The sequence below is a fragment of the Ammospiza caudacuta genome, chromosome 12, assembly GCF_027887145.1.
Source record: "Ammospiza caudacuta isolate bAmmCau1 chromosome 12, bAmmCau1.pri, whole genome shotgun sequence".
NCBI classification, from domain to species: Eukaryota; Metazoa; Chordata; class Aves; order Passeriformes; family Passerellidae; genus Ammospiza; species Ammospiza caudacuta.
Genome location: NC_080604.1, coordinates 11,863,962 through 11,890,766, shown reverse-complemented (window position 1 = coordinate 11,890,766; position 26,805 = coordinate 11,863,962). Strand labels below are relative to the sequence as shown.

At 53.7% G+C, this 26,805-nt stretch overlaps 1 protein-coding gene across 1 annotated transcript in view; it reads right to left on the bottom strand.

Annotated features, from left to right (window-relative positions):
- PLXNA1 (plexin A1) overlaps positions 1-26,805 on the bottom strand; it is a 115,119-nt gene that overhangs the window by 23,511 nt on the left and 64,803 nt on the right. The window contains exons 10-22 of the mRNA XM_058813203.1: positions 22,962-23,162; positions 14,838-14,934; positions 14,360-14,550; positions 10,245-10,396; positions 9,837-9,957; positions 9,365-9,501; positions 8,528-8,695; positions 7,562-7,655; positions 6,842-7,081; positions 6,541-6,684; positions 5,639-5,873; positions 4,133-4,275; positions 1,401-1,657 (exon numbers count right to left, since the gene is read on the bottom strand). Of these exons, the coding sequence (XP_058669186.1) occupies positions 1,401-1,657; positions 4,133-4,275; positions 5,639-5,873; positions 6,541-6,684; positions 6,842-7,081; positions 7,562-7,655; positions 8,528-8,695; positions 9,365-9,501; positions 9,837-9,957; positions 10,245-10,396; positions 14,360-14,550; positions 14,838-14,934; positions 22,962-23,162 (2,180 nt within the window). The remainder of the gene's footprint in view (positions 1-1,400; positions 1,658-4,132; positions 4,276-5,638; positions 5,874-6,540; positions 6,685-6,841; positions 7,082-7,561; positions 7,656-8,527; positions 8,696-9,364; positions 9,502-9,836; positions 9,958-10,244; positions 10,397-14,359; positions 14,551-14,837; positions 14,935-22,961; positions 23,163-26,805) is intronic.

Below are 26,805 nucleotides of genomic sequence, written 5' to 3'. Positions count from 1 at the left end.
AAGCAAGGTGCTGGCCAGGGGACTTATCCCTGTCCTTACTGCAAAGGCCTTTGAGCCCTGAGGCTGGGGACTGGCAGTCTTTGGGCACTGGTGCAGGCTGGGCTCTGCCCCTGTGCTGCTGCCATGGCTCTGTCACTGCTGCTGCCAGCCTCCTCGTGATGCCTTTTATTTATATTTTATTGATTTACTTCAGGAGCTGGAAATGCATTCTAAATATTTCAGTGAAACCTGGTGTTCTGGAGGAACGATTGGAAGAGAAGGGCCTAAGAATGCAGTCAGGGGACAGGGATGGGGAAAATCCAAGACATACCCCACTCCCAGACAGCCATCATCAGCACAACACACCCCGTCTGACACATGCTAATGAGCTGCTTTGAGACATTAAGGGCACCCTTGTAATGTAAATGAAGCAGAGAGAGTAAGAAAGCAATGAGATGGCCAACACAGATGTAACTGGGACCAGTCACATCTGGGTCTTCTCCAGGTGTTTCCCCAGGGAAAACCTGACAGGTTTTGTCCAGTCTGGCCATGACACGAACATCAGTTTATCTTTGAAGGATGCCCTGGGTTTCTAGAGCCTTTCTGGTGACATGCCAGCCCTGTGCCTCTCAGCCATCCCTGCATCTCTGCCAAAGACTGGTGGCACCAGGCTGCTGGGTATCAGCATGGGGAGGCACCACATGGCGTGTAAAGGGAGAAGATGGCACCAAGGGCCTCGAGCTGAACCAGTGGAGCTTATTAATAGTTTTTGTTCAGGACTTGGTGTATCTTTCAATATTCATCAGCCCGTGATGAAGGAGAGCTCAGAGCTATCGTTAAATATTGATGGGGCAGGCAGACTCACGGCAGGGCTTGGCAGGCTGCCTCCTGCTTGCACTTCCCCTGGCCCAGAGAGACTCCCAGCTCACACAGATCTGAGCGACTTTCCCAGGAAAGCCCCCATGTGACTGGCAAGACAGGTAAGCCCTGAGGAGACAGCAGGGAAGGGAGGACTCATGGAGGCAGCCACACAGCCACCAGGCAAGGTAAGAGCTGCCCCACATGCCAAGTGATGTGGGGGACCACCTGGTCACCTTCCCTTCTCCAGGTGACCTACAGCCTGCCACAGTGCCTGGCACCAGCATGCACCCTACCTGCACCAGCCTGGCAAGCACCTTGCTGTCTCCTTCCCAGACAGCATGAGCCCACACAGGCCAAACTGGAGTGAGAACATCCCCCGGGTGCTCCTGAGCTGGCTGGGGCCAGGTCCCACATCTCTCTCATATTTGCACACAGACAAGCAAGGAAATGCTTGACCACAGACTCAGTGCTCTCACTGCCACAGCCAACTGGTGGCATCCCCAAAGGACACCAGCTCATGGCACCGTCCCACAGCTCCAGCCTCTCAGGGCGACACTCACCTCCGCAAAAGCAGCTTGGGGTGGTTCTTGCTCTCCAAGTTCTTCTCAATGAGGTCGGACAGGAGCTGTTTCAGCACCCCTGTGGCATACTCCATCTCGCCCTGCAGCGCTGTCATGATGAGCGAGGCCACGTTGCCGCGGTCCCGCATGGAGAAGCTCCGCTGCGCCTCCAGAGTACGGATGAAGGTCAGCAAGAAGTGCTTCTTGTTCAGGAGCTGACCAAAGAGGGTCAAGGACTTCTCCACATTAGCCTGGACCTGCAAGGATAGAGCAAAGCTGAGAGACAGGAATGATAGGGATGATAGTGATGAGAAGGTGGCTGGACTGAACCACACCCTGAATTCACTCTCAATCCCACAAAATGAAATTATGATAAAGGGTCAAGAAGCAGCTGGACTAGGTCTATCCCTACTACCAAGCTTCCCCTTTGGTGATCAGTCTCAGTTCCTCCACAAGAGTTATCTAGTTTGTAAAATCCCAGCATCAGGTTAACACAGTCTCAAGGCATCAATGTTTATATATGTCTGTATAGACACACCCTACCACACAAAGACTCTCTCCTACTTGTGTGCAGTCACGTAAACACATTTCCCTGCCATAAACAAACACTCCTTCTCTCCCAAGCACACACACCAGATTATCATTTTCAATTTCAGCTAACAAGCAGCTCAATTCCCACCCAAGTCACTGCAACATGTGCTTTGGGTATTACACAGAAAGCAAATAAAGCCACAACCCCGAGTTCCACCGACAGCAAACCCGCCTGGTTTGTGAGGATGGATTTCAGATAGGGAAATAATAGCAGAGATCTGTCTCTGTCCCACTGCAGACACACCCTAAAAAGTCCCTGTACTCATGAGACATTTGAAATTGTGTTTCTGGCCATATTTGGCCATGTAGGACCCAGCAGGGATTGGGCTTGGATGCTTTCACACCTGCATTGCCATCAGCAGCCCAGCTCTGGCCAGCCCTGACCACATTTGTTATCAGAAACAAACATTTTTACAAGACTCCATTTTCCCATTAGAAAAGATGGTTTCCTCTGAATAAAAGCCTTCCTGTGATAAAACATCAGTTTTTTTCTTTAATTCCCCCCCTATCTTCCTGACTGTGAGAATAAGCATTAAATTTCACTTCATGTCGGTATTTGGAGACAAAACAACACTTTTCATTTCAAAACACCAACTCAAAATGAAGAACAGAGTTTTGACACATCAAATCATTTCACTCCAATCAAAACTTTGGATTGGTGCTCTTCAGTTCAGTGAAATTCCTCACAATTGTAACTTCCCTCTCCAAAATACTATTTCCCGCTTCCTGCTTCCCACCAAGTCCTTGTCGATTCCCAGTCCCTGTGTTCAACTTGCTGATCATTAGCAGAAATAAATGAACAATACTGAGTTAAATATTTAATCAGGCTTAAATTCTCATTAAGCAGCCAGCCTGCCCCACAAGCCTGCAGAGGAAGGGAGCTGGTACCGGTGCTCGCTGTGGATTAGCATGTGCATGAGCAAGCTTCCTTCCGTCACTTGCAATAGCTAATGTTACACTCTGAGTAAAGAGACAAATAAAAGCAAACCTGATTAAATTATATGAAGCTTACACAACTCTAGTTGCTTTATTTAATCTCTTTTGGGGATTTTTTTTTCCCCTTTGCAAATTTAACCCCTTGCTTCCCAGGCCAGGCTGAGCTGGTGTGCTCTCTCAGGCAGGATGTTTTGGGTTAGGAGCTGGAAATGGACAAAGTCCACCCAGCCTGCCACAGTAAATGCAAAATTCCTCCTCTGATACCCTTTTTGATACCCTTTCCACTTTCCCTCTTTAGGGAAATTCTTTAAGAGCAAGAGCAGAGGTGAGAGGAGAGACAGGCATCTGCACAGACAGGAAGGGCTGTGCCCCAGGGAGACCTACACGCCTGCTTTGGCTCTGAGCATCCGGAAACCTGAGCTGCAAGGGGAAATCCATGGAAACAGGGTCCCCACCACCCTCCAGAGCTGGGATTAGGGGCTGGGGAAACAGAGCAGGCAGAGGGCCAGGGCCCACACCATAGCCATGCTGGCGTACAACACCAGCACGTGCACTTGCAGTTGGTAAGAGCTTGTTGTGTTGTAATTAGCGACTGTGCATCTTGCACCAGGGCCAATTACTTCTCCTAAATACATTGTGAAGCCCACGTCGACATTAATTACTGTGCTGGGTCAGCAGTGAGGGGAAGCGAAGGTCACCCCCCTCCTTCCTCTTGTAATCAAGAGTGGCCTCAGCAGCCCAGCACACGAGAGGCAATTGCTATGCAATTGCATGCACTAAATTATACAGAGGTGGGGAGGACAGGAGAAGAGAAGGAGCTGGTTTGGGGAGCAGAGGAAGGATGCCAAGGATGGGTTCTGCATGGGGAAATGGAGCCAAGCAAGCAGGCGATGTCAGACAACCCTGCTAAAAACAAGCGACCAGTCAGGCATCAAACAAACCCAATTGAATAAAGCAAGTGCTGTAGAAAATGACAGCAGCAATGATATTAATATAAATATTGATATTAATGTCAGAGAACGCAGTAACCATTTGGCAGCCAGTCCACATCCGCGCCAGCTGCCACGTGGAGAGATGCACCACGCCGGGCCAGCATCCAACCAAAGCATCTCTCCAGCCCGGGGGCACAGGGGCTCGTGCAGGGGACTCTGCAGGGGCACATCCCCAGTGTGAAACACTGCAGAGACAGACAGACAGACCCACACCTCCATCTCTTTCAGCACAGGGTGGTCCTCTATCCCCGGGAAGAGAACCCGCATGGCGTAGGTGCGGTAATCCAGAAAGGGGATGCCAGCCCCATCCAGGTCGTTGGTCAGCTCATTGATGTCTGTCTGCAGCTCAGCAAAGGCTAGGGAGGGAAAAGCAGAATTAAACAACACATCCTGGAGTCTCAGCACACAGCGTTGGCACTCAGCCCCTCATCACACCCCCAGCACCCCACGGGTGGACCCTCCCCAAGGCATGAATATTCTCAGCATTCCTCTTCCTGGCAGGCTGTGATTGCTGTCCCCATCTCACAGATGGAGAAACTGAGCTGCAGAGTGTGGGGATGACATCTCCGGAATAAATGAAGTGGCAGATTTGGGAACAGAACTGCCAGGTCCCAGGGGGGTCAAATCCCCCCTGCCCAGCACTTGCAGCCTCCCAGGAATGCTGGGGGCAGGGAGGAACAGCAAGGTTTGAACAAAAACAGAGCTTCTTGGGGCAAATGTTAGCCTAAATCACAAGATTGCCCTAATTTCTTTTTGACCTAAATACTACTTGAGAGAAGAGCTTGAACACACCCACTCCAGAACCTCCTTATCCCAGCAGAGGCAGCTGTGACTCCCAGGGGAAAATGATCCAGGGGGGTCCTGAACCTTTAATTGCACCTACAGGGAAAAGCTGATGGGAGAATAGTGCTGGAAATGCACCAGGGAAGGGGGTTGGGGTGGGGGGAGAAAACCTTCAGAAAAATCAAATTAACAGCACTTTAAAGGGAGCTGAAAGCCCGGCAGAGGACTGCAGGCTCGTCAGCCTGATGAGAAAAAACAAACCGTCAGCTTGAAAGGCGTGCTATCTTATCTGTAACTAGTGGGACTAGAAAAGAGAAAAGGAAGGGAAGAGATTGTGCCTTTTAATTAAAAGCAGATCCTTTTATCTGCCAGCTGTGGAAGACAAGACACCATCCCCTCCACCAGCTCCCTCCCCTCTCCCTGTCACCAGTGCCATCCACAGGCATGTGGAGGGATGGGGACTTAGGGGAGCAAAGGTTTGTCTTTCTTTCCCCTTTTTATTATCTTGTTTTCAGTGCCTGCTTCATTCACAGTGTCCGGGCTGCTTGTGGCTGTGGCTGGCAGGGTCGGGGCCTCTGGAGCCAGCTCGGGGGGATAATGGGCAATTAGCTTTTATCAGCAGTATCATACAAGGAATTCTGTCCAATTTCACAGCTTCTGTCTGTCACATAATGAGAGATCCACTGCCCACTCACAGGAAGCCTTCGCTACCCTGCTTGCTCTCTTTTCTCCCACTTGGAAAAACAGAGAAGAAATTCTTAACTGGAAAAATCCCCAAATCCCACCTAAAATGAGTTCACTTCCACTGACAAAGCAGCTCTGCCCATTCCCATTCCCTCTCTGAAAGGCAGTAAGGAAAGGGTATGAGCACACTGAGCCTCGGAGCAGTAAGAAACACCCAAAGAGCCCCATGCTGATGGCAAAGGCATCCCTCACCCTCCTTGCACTCCAGGGCCACCCGGGACTCCAGGTTGTCCATCTGCAGCTGGAGCCGTTTCAGGGTGCGGTCGGCATCCCGGGACTTGCGCTTGTAGGCGATGAGGACGATGATGATGATGAGGAGGAGCAGGCCGCCGCCGCCACCGATGCCGATGATGGCGGGCAGGGTGAGCAGGCTGTCCGAGTAGATCTGCAGCGTCCCCGGCGAGAACTCGAACCCTCCAGCCTTGATCTGCACCACAGAAGGGCAAAAAATGGAGCTGCTGTCAGGGAATGTGTGCCACAGGGAGCCCTCCCTGCTGTGCCCACCGTGCTGGGAACTGGGGCACGACTCCCAGCCCAGGGCAAACGCAGGCATGGCAGGAGCAGTGCAAGACGCTTCAATGGCACGCAGCACACACGCTGCCAGTGCACGTGGAGCAGGCACTGAGTTTGATGTCTCATTCAGACAACATTACAGTAACAGATGGGATGTAAAGCGAGTTTCCCCACGGATGGGGAGCCTGGGGAGGACTGTGCCGGGTCCCTTTTAACATGGCAGAGTCCTGGAGTGTGATACAACCCCACAAACAAAGGAGCCTGCCTTGCAGCATGTGCCAGCACTGAGGGGGAGAGGTGGGAATCCCCCCTGCCTTGCATCCAGCGCCAGCCAGGGCACCAGTAACACCCAGCTGAATGTGGGGGAGGGTGACAAAGTATTTGCCCTTACCAAAGATGTGATTAGGAAGAGGGATGCCTAGGGAGCAGGAAGTTGACTCCTGTGGAACGCTCTTGCACATACACCTATTATCTGGTCCTCATTCAAGGACGAGCACACAGCAGGGCTGGTGCTGGCATAAAGACTGACATTCTGAGACACACGAGGCACAGGGAGCAAAGGCACCAGTGTCAGCACTTACTGTGACTTTGTGCTGGCCAGTGAGGTTGGGGGACTCGCAGAGGAGCTGTGTCTCAGACACCGTGAGGGCGCAGGGAGTGTCTCCGATCAGCACCGTGTAGTTGAGGCGGGAGTTCCCAGCAGCTGGTGGGAGCAGGTTCCTGCCCTTTGAGGGGACAAGGAATGAGACTGTCAGCTCTCATGCAATGGGGAATGTTTAAAGAAGCCCAACACAAGGCAAAATCTTTTCTCCAGAAGAGACAAAATGCCACCTCCACAGAGGGACATGTCCCTACCTCTTCCCCCAGGTGCAGACTCTTTACCTTGAGGATGAGGGGAGAGCTGGGCTTCAACTCCAGCATCCCTGTGGGGCTGAGTGGCTCAAAGACAGGGTCTGGGTAGTAGACGAAATTGGTGGTGTTGATGATCAGCAGGGCCTGGACGTTATCCATGACAAAGCCGATCTCATCCGGGCGGTCGCCGAGCTCGGGAGGGCTCCGCACAGGGTTGTCAATGGAGGGAGCGTAGCACACCATGGTGGTGTCATTGTAGACAGTGCAGTTCTGCAGGAGGCACAGAACCAGGTCAGACACACTCCCAACAAGGTGGGCAGGATCAGACCCCACAAGGATCTCCTGAAAGCAGTGGCTCTGGACAGAGGGTTCAGATTTGGAATCTCTTGCTCTGTTCTATCAACAGGCATCACATCCCACCCCAGGGCAGAGACAGACTCCTGTCTGCAATGGATGTGCAAGGAATGGCAAGCGGCAGATGGGCTCTTTCTGTCAATATCGTATAGGTGTCCCACAAACCTCCCACCAGTTTTGAATGCTGAGATCTCAACCCTCTCCTGAAAGCACCTGGCTGGAGGCTCTGCAGAGAGATTGGTGCCTCTCTTTGGGGCAGGAGCCTCTGCACCTCAGCCTCTCCAGACCATCACACCTGAAGGGCAAAGGTGCCTTTGCCCTTTCTGCCCTGCATTTCACACAGACAATATCCCTACTCTTTGTGCTCTGCCCCCAGCCCCAGCCAGCACCACTTACATTCTCCCTTTCAGAGCTGCAGTACTTGGCCCGGATCCTGGGCTCTTTGATGGTGGCCAGGTTGGTGCCAGTCACAGTCAGCAATGTCCCACCACTAGAGACACGGAGACAGTGGGTTATGAAAGGCAGCTTGGCACTGGATCCCCAGTTCTAGGAAGGAAGCAGCCATCATCTCCAGCCAGATGCCCATCTGCCCCAGCCCAGGTGAGCCACCATGCCCCAGGTATCTCTTATCCCACCCATATGTTGCATGGCTGGCAGAACCTGGCATGCATCAATGTAAAATCATTTCAGCTGACCCAAGGGCCAAATAGAGATATAAAACCTGGTGATTAACACTGACATCCCACCCTGTGTGCAGGTTGAGGGTCTGAAGATGGCTCCCAAGCTAAAGTTAACTAAGCATTCACAACAGGAAAGCATCCCAAGTACAAGCTCCTCTCTGCCACCCTTTCTCCACCACAGAGGCAGTGGGTGACAGGAGAGGCTGAACTCTGCCAGGTATTCTCCATGATTTGGTGTTAAAAGCCCAGTGCTCCCAGAAACCTTGGCCATGCCTCTGGGGAGCTTGCTTCTCATCAACAGCCTGGGGAAGGTTTCCCTTGGCACTAGCTCTTAATGGATTCCTTCGTCTCCTCTCCAGCCAATTCAAGCCTTTTAGGAAAATATGTAAACATTTCAAAAAATCCCCCGATGGGAAATATTTTAATTTTATTTGCTGCCACCAAATGTCAAGCTGAAATTAAGCAGATCCAAAGCACTCTCTGTTCTTGCCCCCTGCCAGGCTGAGCATTGTAGGCCAGGAGTTAGCAGGGCCCTGGTGCCAAGCCATTGCTCACACTCCTCTTGCCACATCTCTGGAGTGCAGCCTGGCAGTTATCACAGCACTGAGATGTGCCCATCAGGAGCGGGAAATCTGTACGGGAAACAGTCTCCCATTCATCCCACAAGCTCCTTGCAATTCACCTGTTGATGCTCCATTCAGGATCAATCTTCTGGATGGTGGGGTCCTCTGTGTAGTTGTACTTCACCTCTGGGTTGCTCAGCTCTGCTCGGTTGATGCTGATGAGGATGGGGGAGCCACCAGGGGCGTGCCCTGGGGGGGTCCTGCAGCGAATCTCACGGGCGCTTCTCCTGGGGCACAAACACACAACCTGTCAGTGCCAGGGCAGCCAGGGAGCTCCCTGCCCCAGCCCCTCTCCCCTTCTGAAACAGCTGGGGGGTGAAGAGAGAAAGGAGGGAATAAAAACGTCTCCTGGGGCACAAACACACAACCTGTCAGTGCCTGGGCAGGAGAGAGGCCAGGGCAGCCAGGGAGCCCCCTGCCCCAGCCCTTTTCCCCTTCTGAAACATCTGGGGGGTGAAGAGAGAAAGGAGGGAAAAAATTAAAAAAAACAAAAACCCAAGAAATGAAACAAAAGGCAGGCGGGAAAGACGGAGCAGCTCCTGAGCGTTCCCATCGTGCGGCGGCTGCAAACAGCAGCGATTAGGGCTGATAACCAGTAATTACCGCAGGAAAATATTTAAAGAGCCGCTCCATTATCATCCCTAATCTAAAAATTATCCACTTCATGCCTCAGGGCTTTGTGCTTTTAGAGAAAAATCTCTGTTCTTAGGGCTCTTCCTGCAGCCTCTGACACACAGAGGTTTCAAGAGGAGACACCTTTGGCCACCCAGGGGGTTTGGCTCCCATGGTCTCTCCTGCCTTCCTAGCCCAGGCCTCTGGCTGCTGCTCTGTCTGGGGGTCCCACTGCCTTTGAAGCTGCCTGTTGCCCCTTCCCCACCACCCTGTGTGCCCCTCACCATGAAAAAGCACAGGGCCGTCCCCCGATGGTCACGGAGACGTTGCTGCCAGCGTTGAGGTGGGTGCCTTCAATGGCAATCCAGGTGCCACCAGAGAGAGGGCCCCGGGCTGGGACAACACGGGAGAAAGTGGGCATCTGTCAAAGGAAAAGGGCATCCCTGGAGTCAGACAGGCTGGAACAGAAATCCTTACCCCCAAGCAGCTTCAACCAGGTGACAGGACCACAGATGAGAGGACCTGGGAGACACAGCAGTACTAAAGCCTGGCAGTGCCAGCAGGACAGTGGGGAGGCAGAGCACTGGCAGCCTTGGAGAAATTCAATCATCATGACTCAATGCCTGACTAGAGAACCCTCCCCTCCCCCTCAGGAAAATGATGGCAAATTTTCCAACTCAGCCAGAAAACCACCTAAAACCACCCAGCATCACCTCCCTTTTGAGGTGACAGACCTGTCCCCAGCATTGGGCTTACCACAAAGGTGAAAGTCTTGGGGGATATGGCCCGGTAGCTGGGCGTGCAGTCCCGGATGCACACTTCTACCCGTGCCTCATGCACCTTGCTCTGGCTGGCATCTCCGATTTCACACACAATCCTAAGAGATGAGAGCAAGAAACTCTCAGTGTCCTGGCACCAAGACACTCCCTGTGCAAAGCAAAGGTCTCAGGTGCCAGCAGATCCATGAGAAACCAAGGTGGTGGCCCTCAGAGAAGCTTCCCCAAAGCCTTTGAGCCCTTCCCAGAGCAACCACAACCAGCAGGTATTTCTCTCCCAGTTCAGCTCTATGCCTTGTGCAGCCACAGGCAGCATTTTAACACCATCAGTGCTGTCCCAACCCTCCTGAGGTGACCTGGAGCACACCCACCCCTCAGCAGCACTTACTGCTCGGCGCTGATGTACTCGCTCTCGATGGGGATGCACGCCACCTTGCCCACTCGCACACCCCAGCGAACATCCTCAAACTTCAGGCCCAGGTTCTCGCCAGTGATGGTCAGACGGGTCCCTCCTTGTCTGGGGCCAGTCTCAGGGAACAGCTAGGAGAGAGCAGGGTCTGTCAGCAGGATGCAGAGCCACAGGGACGCCTCACTGAGGCAGGCTGCAGCCCAGGCAGCTGCAGGATATGTGTTACAAGCAGCAAGGAGCAGACAGGTGATGAGAAATGCCAGCACATGTGTGAGCTGCCCACAGAGCAGGAAAGACCTCCCCAATGACAGCTGTATCCACAATATCCCCCCAGGAACAAGCCAGGAGACATGAGAGATGTCCAAGCAGAGGGCTGGGATAGGGACACTCTCCTGCAGGCACAGCCATCTCCTGGGTGACAAGGACATAAGAGTTGGAGGAGACAGGGTAGCATCAACTGAACCAGCAAGGAAGCCCTGGATGTGCCTGGCTTTTGGCCAGGTCCCAGGTGCCCAGGTATGAGATTTCCATGTCCAAGATGTCCTCAAAGGAGAAAGCATCTCCAACAGGTCCCTGCAGAGGGGAAATGGCAGGCAGGGGGAAATGCTTTTCTCTTCCCCAGCAAACCCTTTGCTGAGGCCAGTTGGGAAGGGAGGGGAGCTCAGTGCAGCACCACGCCTCATTTCCCAGGATGATGCCCAATAAAGCAGACAGGTGTGGCCTGACAGACAGTGGCAGAATGAGGGATGAACAGGGGTGTGGGCCCTGTTCCAAGGTACGTGGGGACTCTGCCTCTAACCAGGCAATTACAGGCAGCTTTACATCAGTGATTGCTGGCCCTGAGGTCAGCGCCCACCTGCAGCACTGACTGGGAGGAATGGCAGAGCTGCATGCCCTGAGTGGGCCTGGGGACACAGCTGGGTCCCAGCGACACAAAGACACAGCAGAGGACAAGGCAGCTGCAGGCAGCAGCAGAGGGAGAGGGGAATGCAGGCTGGGTCAGTCCAGGAAGAAATCCCAGCCTGACCCAGGGGAAGGGATGGTTCTATTGCAGGTGATGGCTGAGAGCAGCCGCTCCTCCCCTCTGGCACTGCCAGGCACCTTTGCCTGCACTAAGCCCAGCTCCTGGACAGGTTCAAGCCACGACCAAGCACATGTAAGCTCTTTCCATCCTTGGCAAAGCTGGGCAGCTGTAGCCCTGGGGCCTGAGCCAGATGGATCCTCCTCCTCCTTGGGAAGGGCTCATTCCTGAACATCATCTCCACAGCAAGGAAAAGCAGAGGAGCTGAGGGTGGGAAATTTGCAGCAGTGGATATTGTCCACATCATCAACCCTGATGGACTGCATGGAGCCAGGGGCTGTTTCTGCACAGTCCCACTACAGCCATTGCCTCTGGGGTTAACTTCTGTCCCTGAGCTGGTGACCTTCAGCACACACAAATTCACGCAGGAGCAGCCAGTGCCCTTCCACACAGGTATCCTGCAGGACGTGTCCCAGGCCAGCAGCAGAGCTAGGATTGGTGCTGAACCCTGGGTCATGCCAAGGCAGTCACAGCTCACTATTTACACAGCAACAAAACCCTCTGGGGCTGTGGGGAACCACTGTTTGCCTAAACCTTGTTCAGCCCCTGCCCAAGTCTGGAATTGGAGCTCATTCTAGCAGCTGCAGCCAGCAGCAGGTTGGGTCTTCCCCTCCAGAAAGCTCTGGTGGGAAGGCTGGCAGAAGAGGCTGTTTGTTTGGTGTTTCTAAATGAGTGTTAAAAGCTGCTCCTGCATGTTCCAGCCTCTTCCTCCGCAGCAAAACTGACAAGGGCCACGTGTTTGGGGAGGAAGGAGCCCAGGAACGAAATGACTCTGCTGGCCAGCCAGCACAAGGAGGTCACAGCCAAACAAGGTGTGTGGGAGGGGGGAGCTGCCAAGGAGAGCAATAGCTGCTCAACCCCCCCTTTTCCCCCTCCACCTCCGGACCCCTGGCCCCAACAAACAATGCTGCTTTTCTCCTAATTGGTTTCATAGGGTCCTTTTACATCAACAAGCAACCAGCTCCAGCGGGTACAAGCAGTTGGCTTGCTCTCAGCTCTGGTGGCCACAGCACAGCCAGGAGGTGCAGAGACCAAGGGGAACCCCCTTCCCAAGGGAAAGAATGTCACTCTGAGGGTCACAGTGAGCACTAGGCAAGACACCACAGAGGTTTGGAAGGGGCTTGTCCCCACGACTGAACAATGGGCAAATGATTCAAGGGTGAAGGTCATCTCCCAGCCCAGCCCCACCACCGTGAGGACACCTGCACGCTGCTGAGCTGGCCAGGAAGGAGCCTTCACCTCCTCATGAAACCACTGTAGGAGACTCTTCTCCCCCATTGCCCTGTGCTGCCCTCTCTGCACTAGGCTTTTCTCTGGACCACCTGCAAGCATGCCCACAGCCCAGGTGTGGGACTGGGGTAGTGGGAGGCAGCAGGCAGGCTACAGGAGCAGCATCACACCCACAACCATTGCACATCCACACTGCCTGCCACCTCCCAGGGCACTGACACAGAGCAGTGTCAAGGTCAAGCCTACCTGCTAACAGATGTGTTCCTGCTACACCTGCAATTACTGTAAAATCTCATAATGATTTGGGGGGGAGAGCTGTTACCATCAGCTCTGGACCAACTGCTGTGACCAATGCTGGGCACCATCAGCTGCTGGGAAGCTGCTGTGAGTGGTGTGTGTGTGTGTGTGTGTGTGTAAATGCCTGCAGCCCTGGTCACCTGAACACAAGAGGACCAGGGCACAGCCTACAGCAAGGCCATGACCTGCCCCACAGCATCCTCCACTCCCATCACCCCTAGGGGTCTGGATTTGGGGAGTTCAGCCTGAGCACAGTGGGAAGCTGACAGGGAGCCCTGCAGCTCTACACACAACTTCCATGTAGGGATGCAGGCTCTGAGGCTCAATCCCACTTTTTCAGGAATAGATCCTTTCTCCTGCCAGCACTCCACCAGCCCCAGGCAACTCTGCAGGCAGTACTGCTTGCAGGCAGGGATGTGCCCAGCAGGGCTGTTCCCCTCTCTCTCCACATGGCTGCCACCCAGCACACTGCAGGGCCCATCCGAAGCACTCTCATTTCCAGCCTCCATCAGATAAGGCACTGAAACCCAAACAGATCAGATCCTGTGCTAAGACTCCAGTAATTAACACCTTCGAGGCCTGGCCAGGAGTGGGTTAGCAGAAGGTATCCAGCTGAAATACCCACCAGTCCCTCCTTGTGAACCTGGATCCCAGCCCAACAGGCATGTGAATATTAATATACACAATCCTAAAAGCAAAGGTCATAAAAGCTGTCAGGGAAATGGGATGGTGATGATGAACTACCGGCCCCAGTGCACACGGCAACACAAGAAGCAACCTAGAGCTTCCCTGGATCCCTCAGTCACGTGCAGGAAGGGTTGGAATTTTGGAAACGAGCCAGAAAGCCCAGTGCACAGGGGTGGTGGAGAGAGGATTTTAGCCTTGGAAATGGAACTGGTGACAAAAACCACTCAATTACTAAACACTGAATTGTGACCGTGTTCACAGAGGTCTTAGGATGAGGGAAGAGATGAGGATCTGACTCCATGTTTCAGAAGGCTTGATTTATTATTTTATGATATATATTATATTAAAACTATACTAAAAGAATAGAAGAAAGGATTTCATCAGAAGGCTAGTCAAGAATAGAAAAAAAAAGAAAGAATAACAAAGGGTTGTGTCTTGAACAGAGAGTTTGAGCCAGCTGACTGTGATTGGCCATTAATTAGAAACAGCCCTATGAGACCAATCAAAGATCCACCAGTTGCATTCCCAGCAGCAGATAACCATTGTTTACATTTTGTTCCTGAGGCTTCTCAGCTTCTCAGGAGGAAAAATCCTAAGGAAAAGATTTTTCATAAAAGATGTTTGCGACACTGAGTAGATCTGGCTGCCGTGAGCTGCCCGAAGAGCCCATCCCCATCCCCATATCCCGTGAGGGTCCCTTGGCACAGGGTGTCCCACAAACCTTGGTGATTTTGGGGTGGGCACAGGGTGTGGCACATACCTGGGTGATTTTGGGGTGGGCACAGGGTGTGGCACGTACCTTGGTGATCTTGGGGTCGGTGCAGCGGCTGCTGCCGCTGCTGGCGTGCATCCAGCTGCTCTCGTAGGCCAGGCAGTGCTGGCGCAGCGAGCAGCGCCGCTCCGACACGCACCAGCCGCACTCGAAGCGCGGGTCGGCCTTGAGGCACAGCCCGCAGCTCTCCCGCAGCGCCGAGCACTTGTACAGGTGGGCTGCAAGGGACGGAGGAGGGCAGGGTCAGCACGGCCCCCCAGCCCATGGGAAAAGAATTGGGGGGAAAAGGCTGCTGATCTTGGCTGTTCCCATCAGCTCCCAGTTGGACAAACCCCCACAGGAAGGAGCCAGCAACACACTGGACTCAACACCAAAGTAGAGTGCCTCCCAAAGCTCTTGGGGAAAGCCTCTTGTTTAAAAACCCACCAAACATCGTGCAAACTATGGTCCAGAGCCTGGAGGCTGAGGGGGCACTGGGCCAGGTCCCATCCCATCCCTCACTCACCCTGGATGTTCTGGGGGTTGTCAATGACAAAGTTCCCATTCCAGACCACAGACAAGTTGACGGGCAGGTCACTGATGTCATTCCCTTCATAGAAATACTGCAGGAGGAAACAGAAGGAGGCAGAGCCTGTTAATTATTGAGACAAATGTCCTGGTGGTGAGGGGCATAGAGAGACATACAGTCCCATTACATGGATATCTCCCATCAGCCAGAGGAGAGGGATGGGGTCCTGGCTGGGACTTGCTGGCTAGGGACAAACAGGTCTGACAGCCACTCATCAAAGCACCAGTCACAGCACATGAAACCAGTGGGCTGGACTGACAAAAAAAGATAAAGCAGCAAAAAGAGGGTTTGTAAATAGACCCAAAGCCCATCAACTCAAAGGTCTAAAGCTGCTGCTGCTGGAAGAGGAAGAAACAGATGGTGCCTCTGCAGCACAGATGTACTTCTCCCCACAAGGCTCCCAAGCCCTTCCCCATGTCCTCCCCAGCCCAGGGATGCTCAGTTGGACATGTGGGATTATGGTCATCACTAGTGAAGCTTGGGGAGGACAGGCTGGGCACATCACAGGAGTGGATTCAGTAGAGTCACCCCCAACAGCCAGTGGGAGGATGTCCCTCACAGTACTCTCCAGCCCCATCACCCCTAACAAAATGACAAAGCTGTGGCCACATGGCTGTGGGTGAGACAGAGCTGAGGACCACTCCAGTGCCACATTGGCCCTCAGAAAGAGGTCAAGAGAGAGCACACCACATCCCCAGATGCCCCAGCTCCACACTGTGCTTGGACATTGGCTGCTCTCCATTTCATGACTGGAACTACTACCCTGAGTTTCCAGGTAGGAAGGTGACACCAGGGAATTCTACCCCTCCAGCTTTAGGAGACCAAAACTCAGGCCCTTGGACCTGCTGCTGTCCAGACAAATCCACCTCCATTTCTCCTTCTGGCCTGGCCAGCACCTCCTCCCCACCCAGACCCCTCTGCCCTGCCTCAACAGCTGAGTCCCAGCCCCAGCAGCACCATCAGTATTCCCTGCAAAGCCCCTGCATGCAGCCAGAGAGGTTTAATCGATACAGAGGCAGGAAGGCATTTGGAACCATCCCTGACAGCTAATGACCTCCTTCGGCAAGAGATTCCCCGCTCCTCGCCTGAGAAAATGACAGGCGTGTCAGGAGAGATTAAATGAATGATTCATGGCTTGCTGGAGTTTGTTAGAGAGCAGTGGATGCACCAGCAGTGGTTCACCCACAGCCCTGCCACCACCTCCAGGCAGTGCCAGTGTCACCTTTCACAGCCCCAGGCTGTACCAAGAGGAGGTGGCCTCAGCATGTCCCCCAGCTCTGCTGCCCCACACAGTGCCCCATCCTCTGCAGAGGCTCTGTTCCACTCGACCCCTCCACAAGGGGTGGCCCATGAAGGAGGCCAGCTGGAAAACGGCACTTCAGTCTTCTCACCTGACCATCAAAGCTGTGCTGAGTCTCCCCCAGACAGGCAGCATCACCAGCCAGCATCAGACATGGCACCAAAATGGGGCACAAGCCCAGAGTGAGACCTGGCTACAGCAACACACCCCTCCCTCAGCACTACAGGGTGCCAATGAGAGCCAAGCCTGGTTCTCCATCACAGCTTTTTCTTGGTGATCCCTTGTCCACGAGCCATCCCACCCAAACGCAGGGTGGAGGACCCCAAAATGCAGCCCTCCCCAGGGAGGAAGGCTGCTGCTAGTCAGCTGCACACAGCAGTTGTCAGCCATAACACAGCCAGCTGCAAACCCAAGAGCTCCACCACCATCTCCTGTCTACAGGCAGAGCCCCATCACCCTCAACAGAACCCCCTGGACATGGCAGCTCTTGTTGTGCTTGCTCAGATAACTTTCACCACATCCCCACCAGGCACCATCCACCACCAGAGCCTCTCAGCAACATCCCTGTTACCAGGCCTCAGAAAATGAAGCCAGAACTTGGCTAGGAGTCCAGATCTGTTCACCTTGCGCTGTCCTACTCCCACCCAAGAATATCCTCAACAGAACCACAACAAGGAGCTGGCCAGACCCATAGCAGTGAGCAGAGCCCATTCCCTGGCAGCAGGAGGGAGCACATGCTGGGGAGGGTGGTGGCAGTGCTGGAGCAGAATTTAGCTGTGACGAGCCACGTGGCAGCGTAAGTGAAATTGGCATTTTCAATTTGTACTCTGACATGTCTCATTTGGGGCCCTGGCATCTCGGGAAGGCATCCAGCCTGCAGCTGTCCAAAACATTTATTTGCATCTCTCTGCCCCGGCTGCTTTTGGAAATTAGTTCTTCTGGGAGGTGGGTTGGAGGAAGAAGAATAGGGGGAGAGGGAGGGAGAACATTAACTCTTCATGCACCAGTCCTGAGACAGCAAGAGGCCAACTGCAGGAGAGACTGTCTCCCTCTGGGAAAGGGCACAGGACTGAGGATGCTGACTTTGCTGTGGCAGGGAGCTGGAGCAGACAGAGGGGAACAGCAGGAGCACAGGACTGTGTGAAGGGAATGGCAGACCAGGAGCTGCTGCCTCAGCTGGTGTTCAAAGCGTGGGATCACTAAGGGAACAAGGATATCAATGAACAATGTGTCCTCTGCATCTGCATGTCTGTCAGAGCCTCTAACCTGCCCTGCAGAGACAGCAGTAGGTCTGTGGCTTGGATGCTGTTCCTGGTCTCTGTGGAACACTGGAGCTGGAGTCAGGACTTGGCTGTGCACAGGCAGGAGCTGCAGCTGCAGGGGCTCCAGGCTTGGCCTCCTGGGACCTGGAGATCCATCAGATCTCATTTCCAAAACATCTCATATTTTGAAAGGTGTTTGCAAAGGGCCTCCTCACACCAGCCCTTGCCATACTGTAAGCACAAAAGTGGCCTCTCCACCCACAGCCAGGGAGGCAGCAGCATCCAAGTGAAGCAGCAGCCACCTTCCAGCCCTGAAGGCCCCACAGCTGGTGGGGATCAGGCAGGGGGTGCTTACCAATCTGTCCATCCTATGGGAACCAAAAAGGAGCTCACAGACAGCCAACAGGTTCCATCACGCTGGCTCCTCCCTGTTCAGAGCTAACATGGTGTTAAACACCCATTAAACACTTAACTGTTATTAACCTCCCAGTTAATCAATCCCAGTGGCTGGCAGCAGACCGGGATGAGCAGCAGCAGGGGAGTGGGCCAGGATGGGTGTGAGTGGGGGGATGCACCTACCCAGGCAGCCCTGCTGTCAGACCATCTTCCACTCCACAAAGGTGCCCAGGACACCCAGCTGTGCCCAAAGGCTGATTTGGCTTGGAAACTGCTATGAGGACAAGCTATGGGAAAGGGATGTTTGCTCTGGGAGCAAAATGCAACGGGCACAGCCTGAGAGCAAACCAACAGTGCCCAAAAGTGATGTGCTCTGATGCAGCACAGCCCACAGAAGGGGATGGGAGAAAAGATGTCAAGTGAGTCAGCAACTGAGATGAGAACTGCCTGGCCCCTTACCTAACCCAGCCAGTCTCCCTGTCCCTCCCTGAAGAGCTTCCAAGGCAAATGTGGAAGAGAGGACAGAGGATGTTTCAGCCTCATCCACCTAGATACTGATCTTCCCAGCAAGGTCTCCTTCTGCAGAGGTGCAGTTCAGGCAAGAGAACTCCTCACTAAGCCTTTCTCAAGGCTCTTTACCCAAAACTTATTTCAGGCATCTTCCCAAATAACAACCACCAACCTCACGTTCTTTTCACATCTCTGATTCTCACATCCACCCTGCCCCCATGCAGGGAATGCCACCAGCCCTGCCAACAACAAGGGCTGTGGCTGTCACCTGCTGTGGAAGTCCCACTTTTGATTCTAGGAAGCCCACTGCTCACACACCCACCAGCTAGCAGCAACAGGCACTGAGAGCTCCCAGCTTCCCTTGGGATGAGAGATTCAGCACTGTGAGAAGGCACCTCCAGGGAGCCACACAGGAGACACAGCTGCAGCTAGCAGGAAACACCCCAAATCTGTGGGCAGATTGCACTGAGATGCACTTTGGGATGCTGCTGCAAATGCCATGCCAACTGGACGAGGCACCAGCCCTTGCCATGCCAGGGGAGGCAGGGCAGCCCCAGAGCCATCACACCCTTCCCATAGAGCATCCATCCCACTGCAGCCACAGCCTGCCCAACCCATCCCTGGGGAAGGCAGCACAGGGGCTGCTCCTCTGCAGGCAAACCCACACATCCAAATTTCCTGTGCAGCCCCCCTCACTCCCACATGCACCATCCCCCTGGGCTGCATTTCTGGAGGAGAGCTCGGGCTGCAGCTGTGTCCTATTTTTCTGTAGTTGATGACCTCAACTCCTTCCCCGCACTACGGGGACGGCAGTAATGTACATCGCGTCTCGCCAGGGCTCAACTGCAATTCATCATTATTTTATCTGCTGGAATTTAATTGGATCCTATCAAACTCTCCTGATACTCCCTTTTCACTTTAAACACTGCTGCAGGAAAGATAAATGTAGGCACCGCTAGGATGGAGAGCGTGGCTTTGTTGGCGAACGGAGCTGGGGCTGTGGGCTCCAATCCTGCTTCCCTCTCCATGGCTGGTTAATTAGAGATACATATAGTGGAGGTGTGCAGTGCTCAGAACAGGGCATGTGTGTATGATTTATGTTCCTCTATAAATATACCCTGGGCTGAGTAAAACACCGCCATCCGCACAACGGCACAACTTGACAGGAACGCTCAGCCTCTGGTTCTGCATCTCCTTTTTCTCTTTTCGCATGGATCTCCTTCTTTCTACCCCTAACACACACAAGCTCCTTCACCTGGATTCCTCTTGCCTCAAATCCAGCATGGTGTGACAACCTGAGACCCTGGGAATACACCAGAACAACGCCCAGGTTCTACAGCAACCAAAAAATACCCAGAAAATGTAAATCTGAGAAGTCTTACCTCACTCCCCAGCACCCACACTGGGGTACCACACATGTGCCCACCCTGCCAGCCCAGCTTGCTCTGCACCCACACCACTGTGTCCCAGCAATAATTCTCACTCCAGGGTGAATATCCCAACCTGAGCTGAGCCAGAGGGCAGGAACCTCCACAGCAGAAACTGTGGGCAAGGTGGGCTCTCCATGCCAAGGGCACTGGTGAGAAAGGAACCAAAAGGGAGCCAGGGAGGTGGCACAGCTGCTCCTCACCACGTGGGGCTTTGGTTAAACAGAAAGGGAAATTACTGAGGCATGATGCTTAATTTAAAGTGCTGAGACAACAAGCTCATGAAAAGGAGATCAGGGGTTCTTCCTATTTATATATTTAAAGGGAAACAGCAGCTCTGGGGCTATTTCAGCCTTAAGAGGAACATTTTAGAGAGAAAAGCCAAAGCCTTGACAGTGAGAAACACCTGTAGCCATTTTGCAAAGGCCAAGGCTAAATCAGATCAAGTCCAATGTTACAGGCATTAGTGCAGATTTGGGACTGTGGCACTTTTCAACTGCAAAACTATTCCATTTCTGCAGCAATCAGGAGGATGAACTTTGTTGAGGGATGTCAAATGGGAAAGAATAGGCAGAGGCAAGGATATTTGGAGAATGAATCTCAGTGGCATCAACCTTATGCATTAAGACAGGTGACCATTTCTCCATTCTCTGCTGCAAAAAGAGACTGGAAAAGTCTGCCTCCAGAAGATTAAAAGCAATCAATTTGCAAAAATTAGTTTATTGGCAAAGATCTTCATTTTCTTAGTTAGGCTTGTCTTTCCTTTTTGCATCTTTACAATATATGTGGAAAACCATTAGGGTTGCTTTCTTCTGGAAGAGCAGAAAGAGACCAAAGTGAGGAGGCAGAAAATGTTCTTTCAGCTTGGTTTATGGCCTGGGATGCTGGGGAATACCAGAGCTGGTCTCCCTTGAGTTTGCCAAAGATCTATTGGGTGTTTCAAACGATGTTTATAGTCAACACTCAGCCCTTAATGAATGGACTGCTGAATATTTAACCAAGATGTCCTTTCTTCAGAGTGCTAACAAGTCATTGGAGTTTGACAAGCACTAAAACAAAAGACAAAGAGTTTTAAGGGGCTTGACTTACTATGCCTTTCATTCACCAGTGATTCAGGAATGTATCCCTTATTCCACAGAGTATTTAACCTCTTGTTTAGATCCCACTGAACTCCTGGAAACACTGTGGGCTTAAATGCCTTTTGGCATCCATCCTTCACTAGTTGGCTGGGAAGATGTCATCCTTCTCCTATTTCTCCACTTGCCAGTGCTCTCCACACCAAAATCCTAACCCAAAGGATGAAGTGCAATGGAAGAAGCATTGGGCCATGGCTGGGAGAGCCTGAAGCACTATCAAGCAGCCAGATGGACTGCAAAAAGGCATGAAGGAGACAAACACCACACAAGTGTGAATCTGAATCCCCCACACCATAATGCAGCCTGGCTCACTGCCCTCAAACATTAAAGCAGGCGAGCAGACCCTGAAAGCAAAGCAGCTTCTTTCAAGTCAAAACTCTGTTTTTCTCTTTGTGAAGCCACCCTGCACCCAAAAGCCACATCTCCTGCCCCAGAGTGCAGCCCATGGAGCTGCTGCTACCTGTTCCCCATGCACCTCACAACACCATACACATGCCCTTCTGACAATTTGTCCTGTTTTCACAGCATCCCTGACAATTTCCAGGTCAAACATCCACCACTGTCAGCCCAGGAAAAGGTGCTGGTTACAGCTGTCCTATCCCTCTGGAGAAGGGCTGCAGAGGCCATGCAACCCTGGCAGCCACAGCATCCCTTGGGAAACACAGGGAATGCATTGTGCTTCACTCTCCCCCCTGCTTGACAAGTTGAAGCATAGTGGGGAGAAATGAGTCCACACCGTTCAGAGCCTCTCTGCAAGCTCCACCTCTGTTATGTAAAGGCTCCCCTGTGGCTCAGGCACCTCTCCCCAGCACCCCCAGGAGCCATCAGGCTGCTGCTGTCAGCACTGTGCAGCCACAGCGCTTCCCCACAGGGAGCATCCTGCAGCACACGTGTCCCAGACTGCTCTGGAACAAACTCAGCCAAACCCCACACTACAGAGCTGGGCAGGAGGCAGCTCCAGGCAGGGGAGAGCTGGCAGGGGGCTGCACTGGCTGCACAGCATCCCCCAGGGCTGCTGCTCAGGGCAGGACCAATGGCTCAGGATGCTCCTCCTGTCCAAAGGCTCTGCAGCCCTGGGATTGCTGGAGGAGGGAGGGAGCCAGTGCTCATCTTCAGTGGTTTCTAAATGTCACTTGTGCCACCAAAGAGAGCAGGGATCAGCACTGGTGTTAGGCTGCAAATGAGCTTTCACAGTAGGAGAGATGAAAAACAAATTTTAAAAGGATTAAACGGGCGAGCAAAGGGAGGGGCTGGCTGCATCTGGATGAGGGCAGGTCGGTGTAGAGCACAGCAGGCAGCTGAGGAGCTGAGCAATGCCAGCTCCCAGTGGGGCTATTAGCACCCAGAGTGGCTTTGTGCATGGGCTAGTGCTCAGTGAGAGGCACACACACAGCTCACCCAGGGCTGCTAAACCCACTTAGGGGATAAGGTGCCTGGAGAGGGCAGAGATGCCTGCAGGAGAGAGCTGAAGTGACAGGGGGCAAGGACACAGAGGCAGGGAGCAATGGAGGGAGCATGGGATGGAGGGCAGGCAGGCAGGGGAAGGAGGCAGCTGCTGGTCAGATCAGGGATGGAGCCAGGGATGGACAGAGGCTGCAGAGGAGGAGGGGAAGCACTTGCAGGGCTGGCAGGCACAGCTGCATGTGGAGGGCTCCAAGTGTGCAATGGGACACAGAGGTGTTACCTCTGTCCCGCCTGTAAAATGGGACAGCTTGGTGTCAGGGGGGCTCCAGCACATCCAGGCCCAGCTGGCTCCAGCCCAGGCAACTTTCTTCAGCTTTGCAAACCCAAGTGCTCCCTAAATCCTGGTGGCTTCAGCACTGATCCTATCTGGAACAACCCCAAGCAGCCTCCCAGTGCACCTGGGGGTAGTGTCAGGGAGCCCCCTCACATCCCACAAGCAACACAAACCCTGTACCTGCCACGAGAGAGCAAAACTGCCCATGCAACAAGCTGGGGTGGGCCTGGGGCAGCAGGAAGGAGCAGCCCACAGGCAGGGCCCACAGCAGGGAGAGCTGCTGCCCACTCACCGAGGTGTTCTGGCACTGGATGCTGGTGCTGTTGAAGCGCAGGGCGGTGACACGCGTGGTGCTGCCCGGGATGTGGAAGATGCACTCGTAGTTGCGCTGCCCCGACTGCGGCTGCGGCAGGTTCTTGGCCGTCAGCGTGATGGGCTTCACCACACCCACGGGGATGTAGATCTGCGTGGAAGGCAGGATCTGAGGGCAGTCCTGCAAGGGGAACAAGAAGCAGATGATGAGATGGGAACACTGTACAGCCTCCCCCAGCACTGCTGTGACCCTCTCCTGGCGGGCAGGCTTGGCAATGCACTGCAAAAACACCACCCTGAGCACATGCTTGAGAAAATCCTCATGTGCAGCAACCCCAAACCAGCATCCTACACCTGCTCTGCCCAAAACTTTGAAGACAGAAAAGAACAGCACAAAGGAACCTGGTGGCAGGGCAGTAGAGTGTTCTCTACAGCTCAGGTTGATTTAGGTGGGAGGTGGGGAGAGGATCCATCTCTAGAATCTGTAACCTGCCGCTGCAACAGCAACACGTGTTTGGGCCAACTGGTAACATCATGGACTTCAATGCCACCATTGCAGCCAGTAGGTTTCAGAGTCAATGCCCACTGGACTGTGCACTGTCAAGCTACCTGCTCAGCCTCCCTGCTTCCCTTACAGCCTCCATCCTCCTTCCCTCATTAGCAGACCGAAAAGCCTTTTCCCTCTTTGACACAGCAATGTGCTCCTGCAGTGTGGCAGAGAACCTGCTCTGCAGCAAATTTTGCTGCTGCTGCTTCTATTTGCACCAGCTCAAAGCAGTGTCACCCCACTCAGCCTGGCTGCAGGCTGCCCAGCACACAGTGACTCCAGCCAGGGGATGCTGCTGAGTCTGAGCTGGGGAGGAAAGCAAGGAAAGCACCTCCCTGCCAGCCTCTGGGGAAGGAGACATTGGGAGGGCAAAGCTCTCCACTTTTAATAGCCACGGGCTCCCAGCTGCTCCAGGGGAGCTGGTGACTCTGGTGTGCAAAGCACAGGGGAGCAGGAGGGAGCAAAAATAAATTAGCTCAGGCAGCAAAACATCTCTGCAGCCCTGGCGGGTAACACTTTGCAACAACAGCCTGATGCAATCCCACACCGACTTTGCTGAGCCGGGCACAGGTCTCACACCTACAGCAGCTACTCCTGAGAGTGCTGCCTTGAAATAACATCAGAGGGAATAACGTGTGAGCTGCCTTAGAAACAGAAATGCAGAGGACACAGCCACTTTGCTCTCACAAAGTTCCCCATGGCCACAGTGTGGCTGCAGGGGCAGCTCTGGCCCCAAAGCCACCAGCAGCCATGTGTGACCAAGGCTGCCCAGCTGCCTCCTGCCATCCTGCAGCCAGCCAGGCTGAGCCTTGCAAAGTGCCAGCCTTTATCTCTGCCAGTATGATTAATTAACTTTCAAACAATGCAGAGAAAAGAAAAAGAAATTGTTTCATTTAGCGAATCTTGACAGAAAAACCCAACCACTTTTACTCTTTGGGTTTTCTGTTCTTCACAAGTCTGTACTCCCCAAAAGCACAGTTTTCAAGGGGAGAAACTATTTATCTCCAAAACACACTAAACAAAATAAAAGCTGAGAGGGTCAGTAGTGTTAGCCCCAGCCAGAGATGGCAACAGGGCTGGGGCAGTCTGGGGACACCGGGCACTGCTCTGCCACCTCCCTGCTCTGTATCACAGCTGCCACTCTGCAAAATGGGGCTTCAGTTCATCCCCACTTCCAGAACCAGCTCAACTCACAGTGGGGACACACCTCATGCCTGTTGCTATTTCCATGGAGTGTCCCCATGATTCCATGGTGGTTTTTCCCCACCAGTTCCCAGCTTGGAAGTGCTGTCAGAGGAAGCAGCCCCTGCCTGCTTGATCTCCCCCACACTGCAGGGGGACTCCATGGGTGGCACAAGCCTTCCCCACAGGGCACACTCATACTTGGCAAATATTAACTCCTGGCTCACTCTCCAACACTCCTATCTCCTCCTTTTTCAGCAATTATTGCTGCAGCCCAGCTGGGGTGGTGGGTAAGTCCCTGGCCCCAGGCTGGGCTCACCATGGCTGTGTGCAGGCATGCCCAGGGAGCACAGCAGGCACGGGTGTCCCTCTCCCCACCCAGGCAGGGGGGGCTCATTCTGCTCATTCCCAGTTTGAGCCCAATCCCCCCATGATGTCACAGGCCCCACATCTGCCAGCAGAAGTGTCTCATCCAGCAAAAATGTCAGCCTGTGCCCAAACAGGAAGCACCTGGTGCTGGTGGACGCCCAGGGTGCCCGGAGGGGTGGGGGTACAAGGACAACTCATTTCCCCTATGAGCGAGTCCAACTGCTGACACAACTTGGTCTGGCACTGCCCAGGGCTTGCATCCCTTGGGAGCACTCTGCACAGCCCACAGAGCTCTGTGTCCTGCCAAGAACAGCCCCTGCCAGCAGAGCCCCAGGCCCCAGGAGGGGACAGCTATGAAGGTATGGGATAAGCAGAAAGGCAAGGCCCCAGCTCACACAAACTCCCAAACATCACACATCAGATTTTCTCCATTAAAACCATTTTTCTAGCTGGATGAGAACATGACTTGGATGTCCAGGTTTGTCTGTAGAGGTGAGAGCTTTAGGACCACACTGCAAATGCTGCCATTTGGGTTTTCTCTGGCAGCTCCCAGCTCCAGAGGAGCTGTGTATCAGCAGAGAGGGGATGAAGGCAGTCTGCGACTGGGCCTGACCTCAGCTTTGAGGCTCCTTCACAAAGTCCTCAGCCATTCCCAGTGATGGGGAGGGAAGAACAAACACTGAATCTACTTAATTGAACAAACACACCTGTTCCCCACAGCCCAGGAGCCTTTTACCCTCCACAGCAGCTCTGCATCAGCAGGGGCTGTCTCAGAGGAGCAGCTTTATGGGATGAGAAATGAACAGCAGCCTGTGCTGCTTCATCACCTCTTCCCAGCCCTGCATGCCCCCAGCAAAGCCACAGAAGAGGGCAATCTCCAGAGTTCAGGCTTTAGAGCTACCACAGCCAGGGGACAGAGACATCCTGCCTGCTGTCACCATTTCCAGGCACATTTATGTGAGTGGTGGCTCCTACCCTTGCCCATTCCAGCCCTTGCCCCCCCCAGACAAGCATTCCTGGCATGCCATGGACAGAGTGCCATGGATCACTCTGTTTTCCTACAAAACAACCACTTTCCTACCCAGGAAATTGTGGTGAACCACCCATGGGAAGGAGCAGAGACAGTTACCCTCTGTCCCTGCATTTCCTGACCAGTGCCCAACACACTCCAGCCAACACAGACAGACCAAATCCTGCTTAAAATAACCTTCCTGGGAGAGGATGGGGCTGGATGCCTACCATTAACTCGTCTGGTGGTGCCATGGGGCTGGCACTGAGCCCCCCCACCCACCACACCACCCTGCTGGGGACCAGGATGGCCAGGGATGGGGACAGGATGTCTCATCCCAGCCTGGTCACAGAGCCCACAGCTGCAGCTGCTCTGAGGGTGCCTCACCATCCCTGCTGGGAACTGCTGAGGCCACACCAATGTGCAAACAGGCTGAGCCAGGCTGTCCAAACCTCAAAGCAGGCACTGGTCATTTCCCAGGGTGGCCAAAAGGTCTGCTGGGGGACAGCCTGCTCACACTGGGCAGTGACACAAGCTCCTGAGCAGGCAGCCTGTGGAGAGCTGCACACATCCCAAGGGCACCCCCACTGTGGGGAACAGCCAGAGGCTCTGGGGTTCACTGGCAGGAGGGGGGCAGATCCCATGGTGGGAATGGGCAGATGAGAACTGCTGTGTTCCAGAGCTCTGGACACCACGTGCTGCATTTGCAGAGGCAAT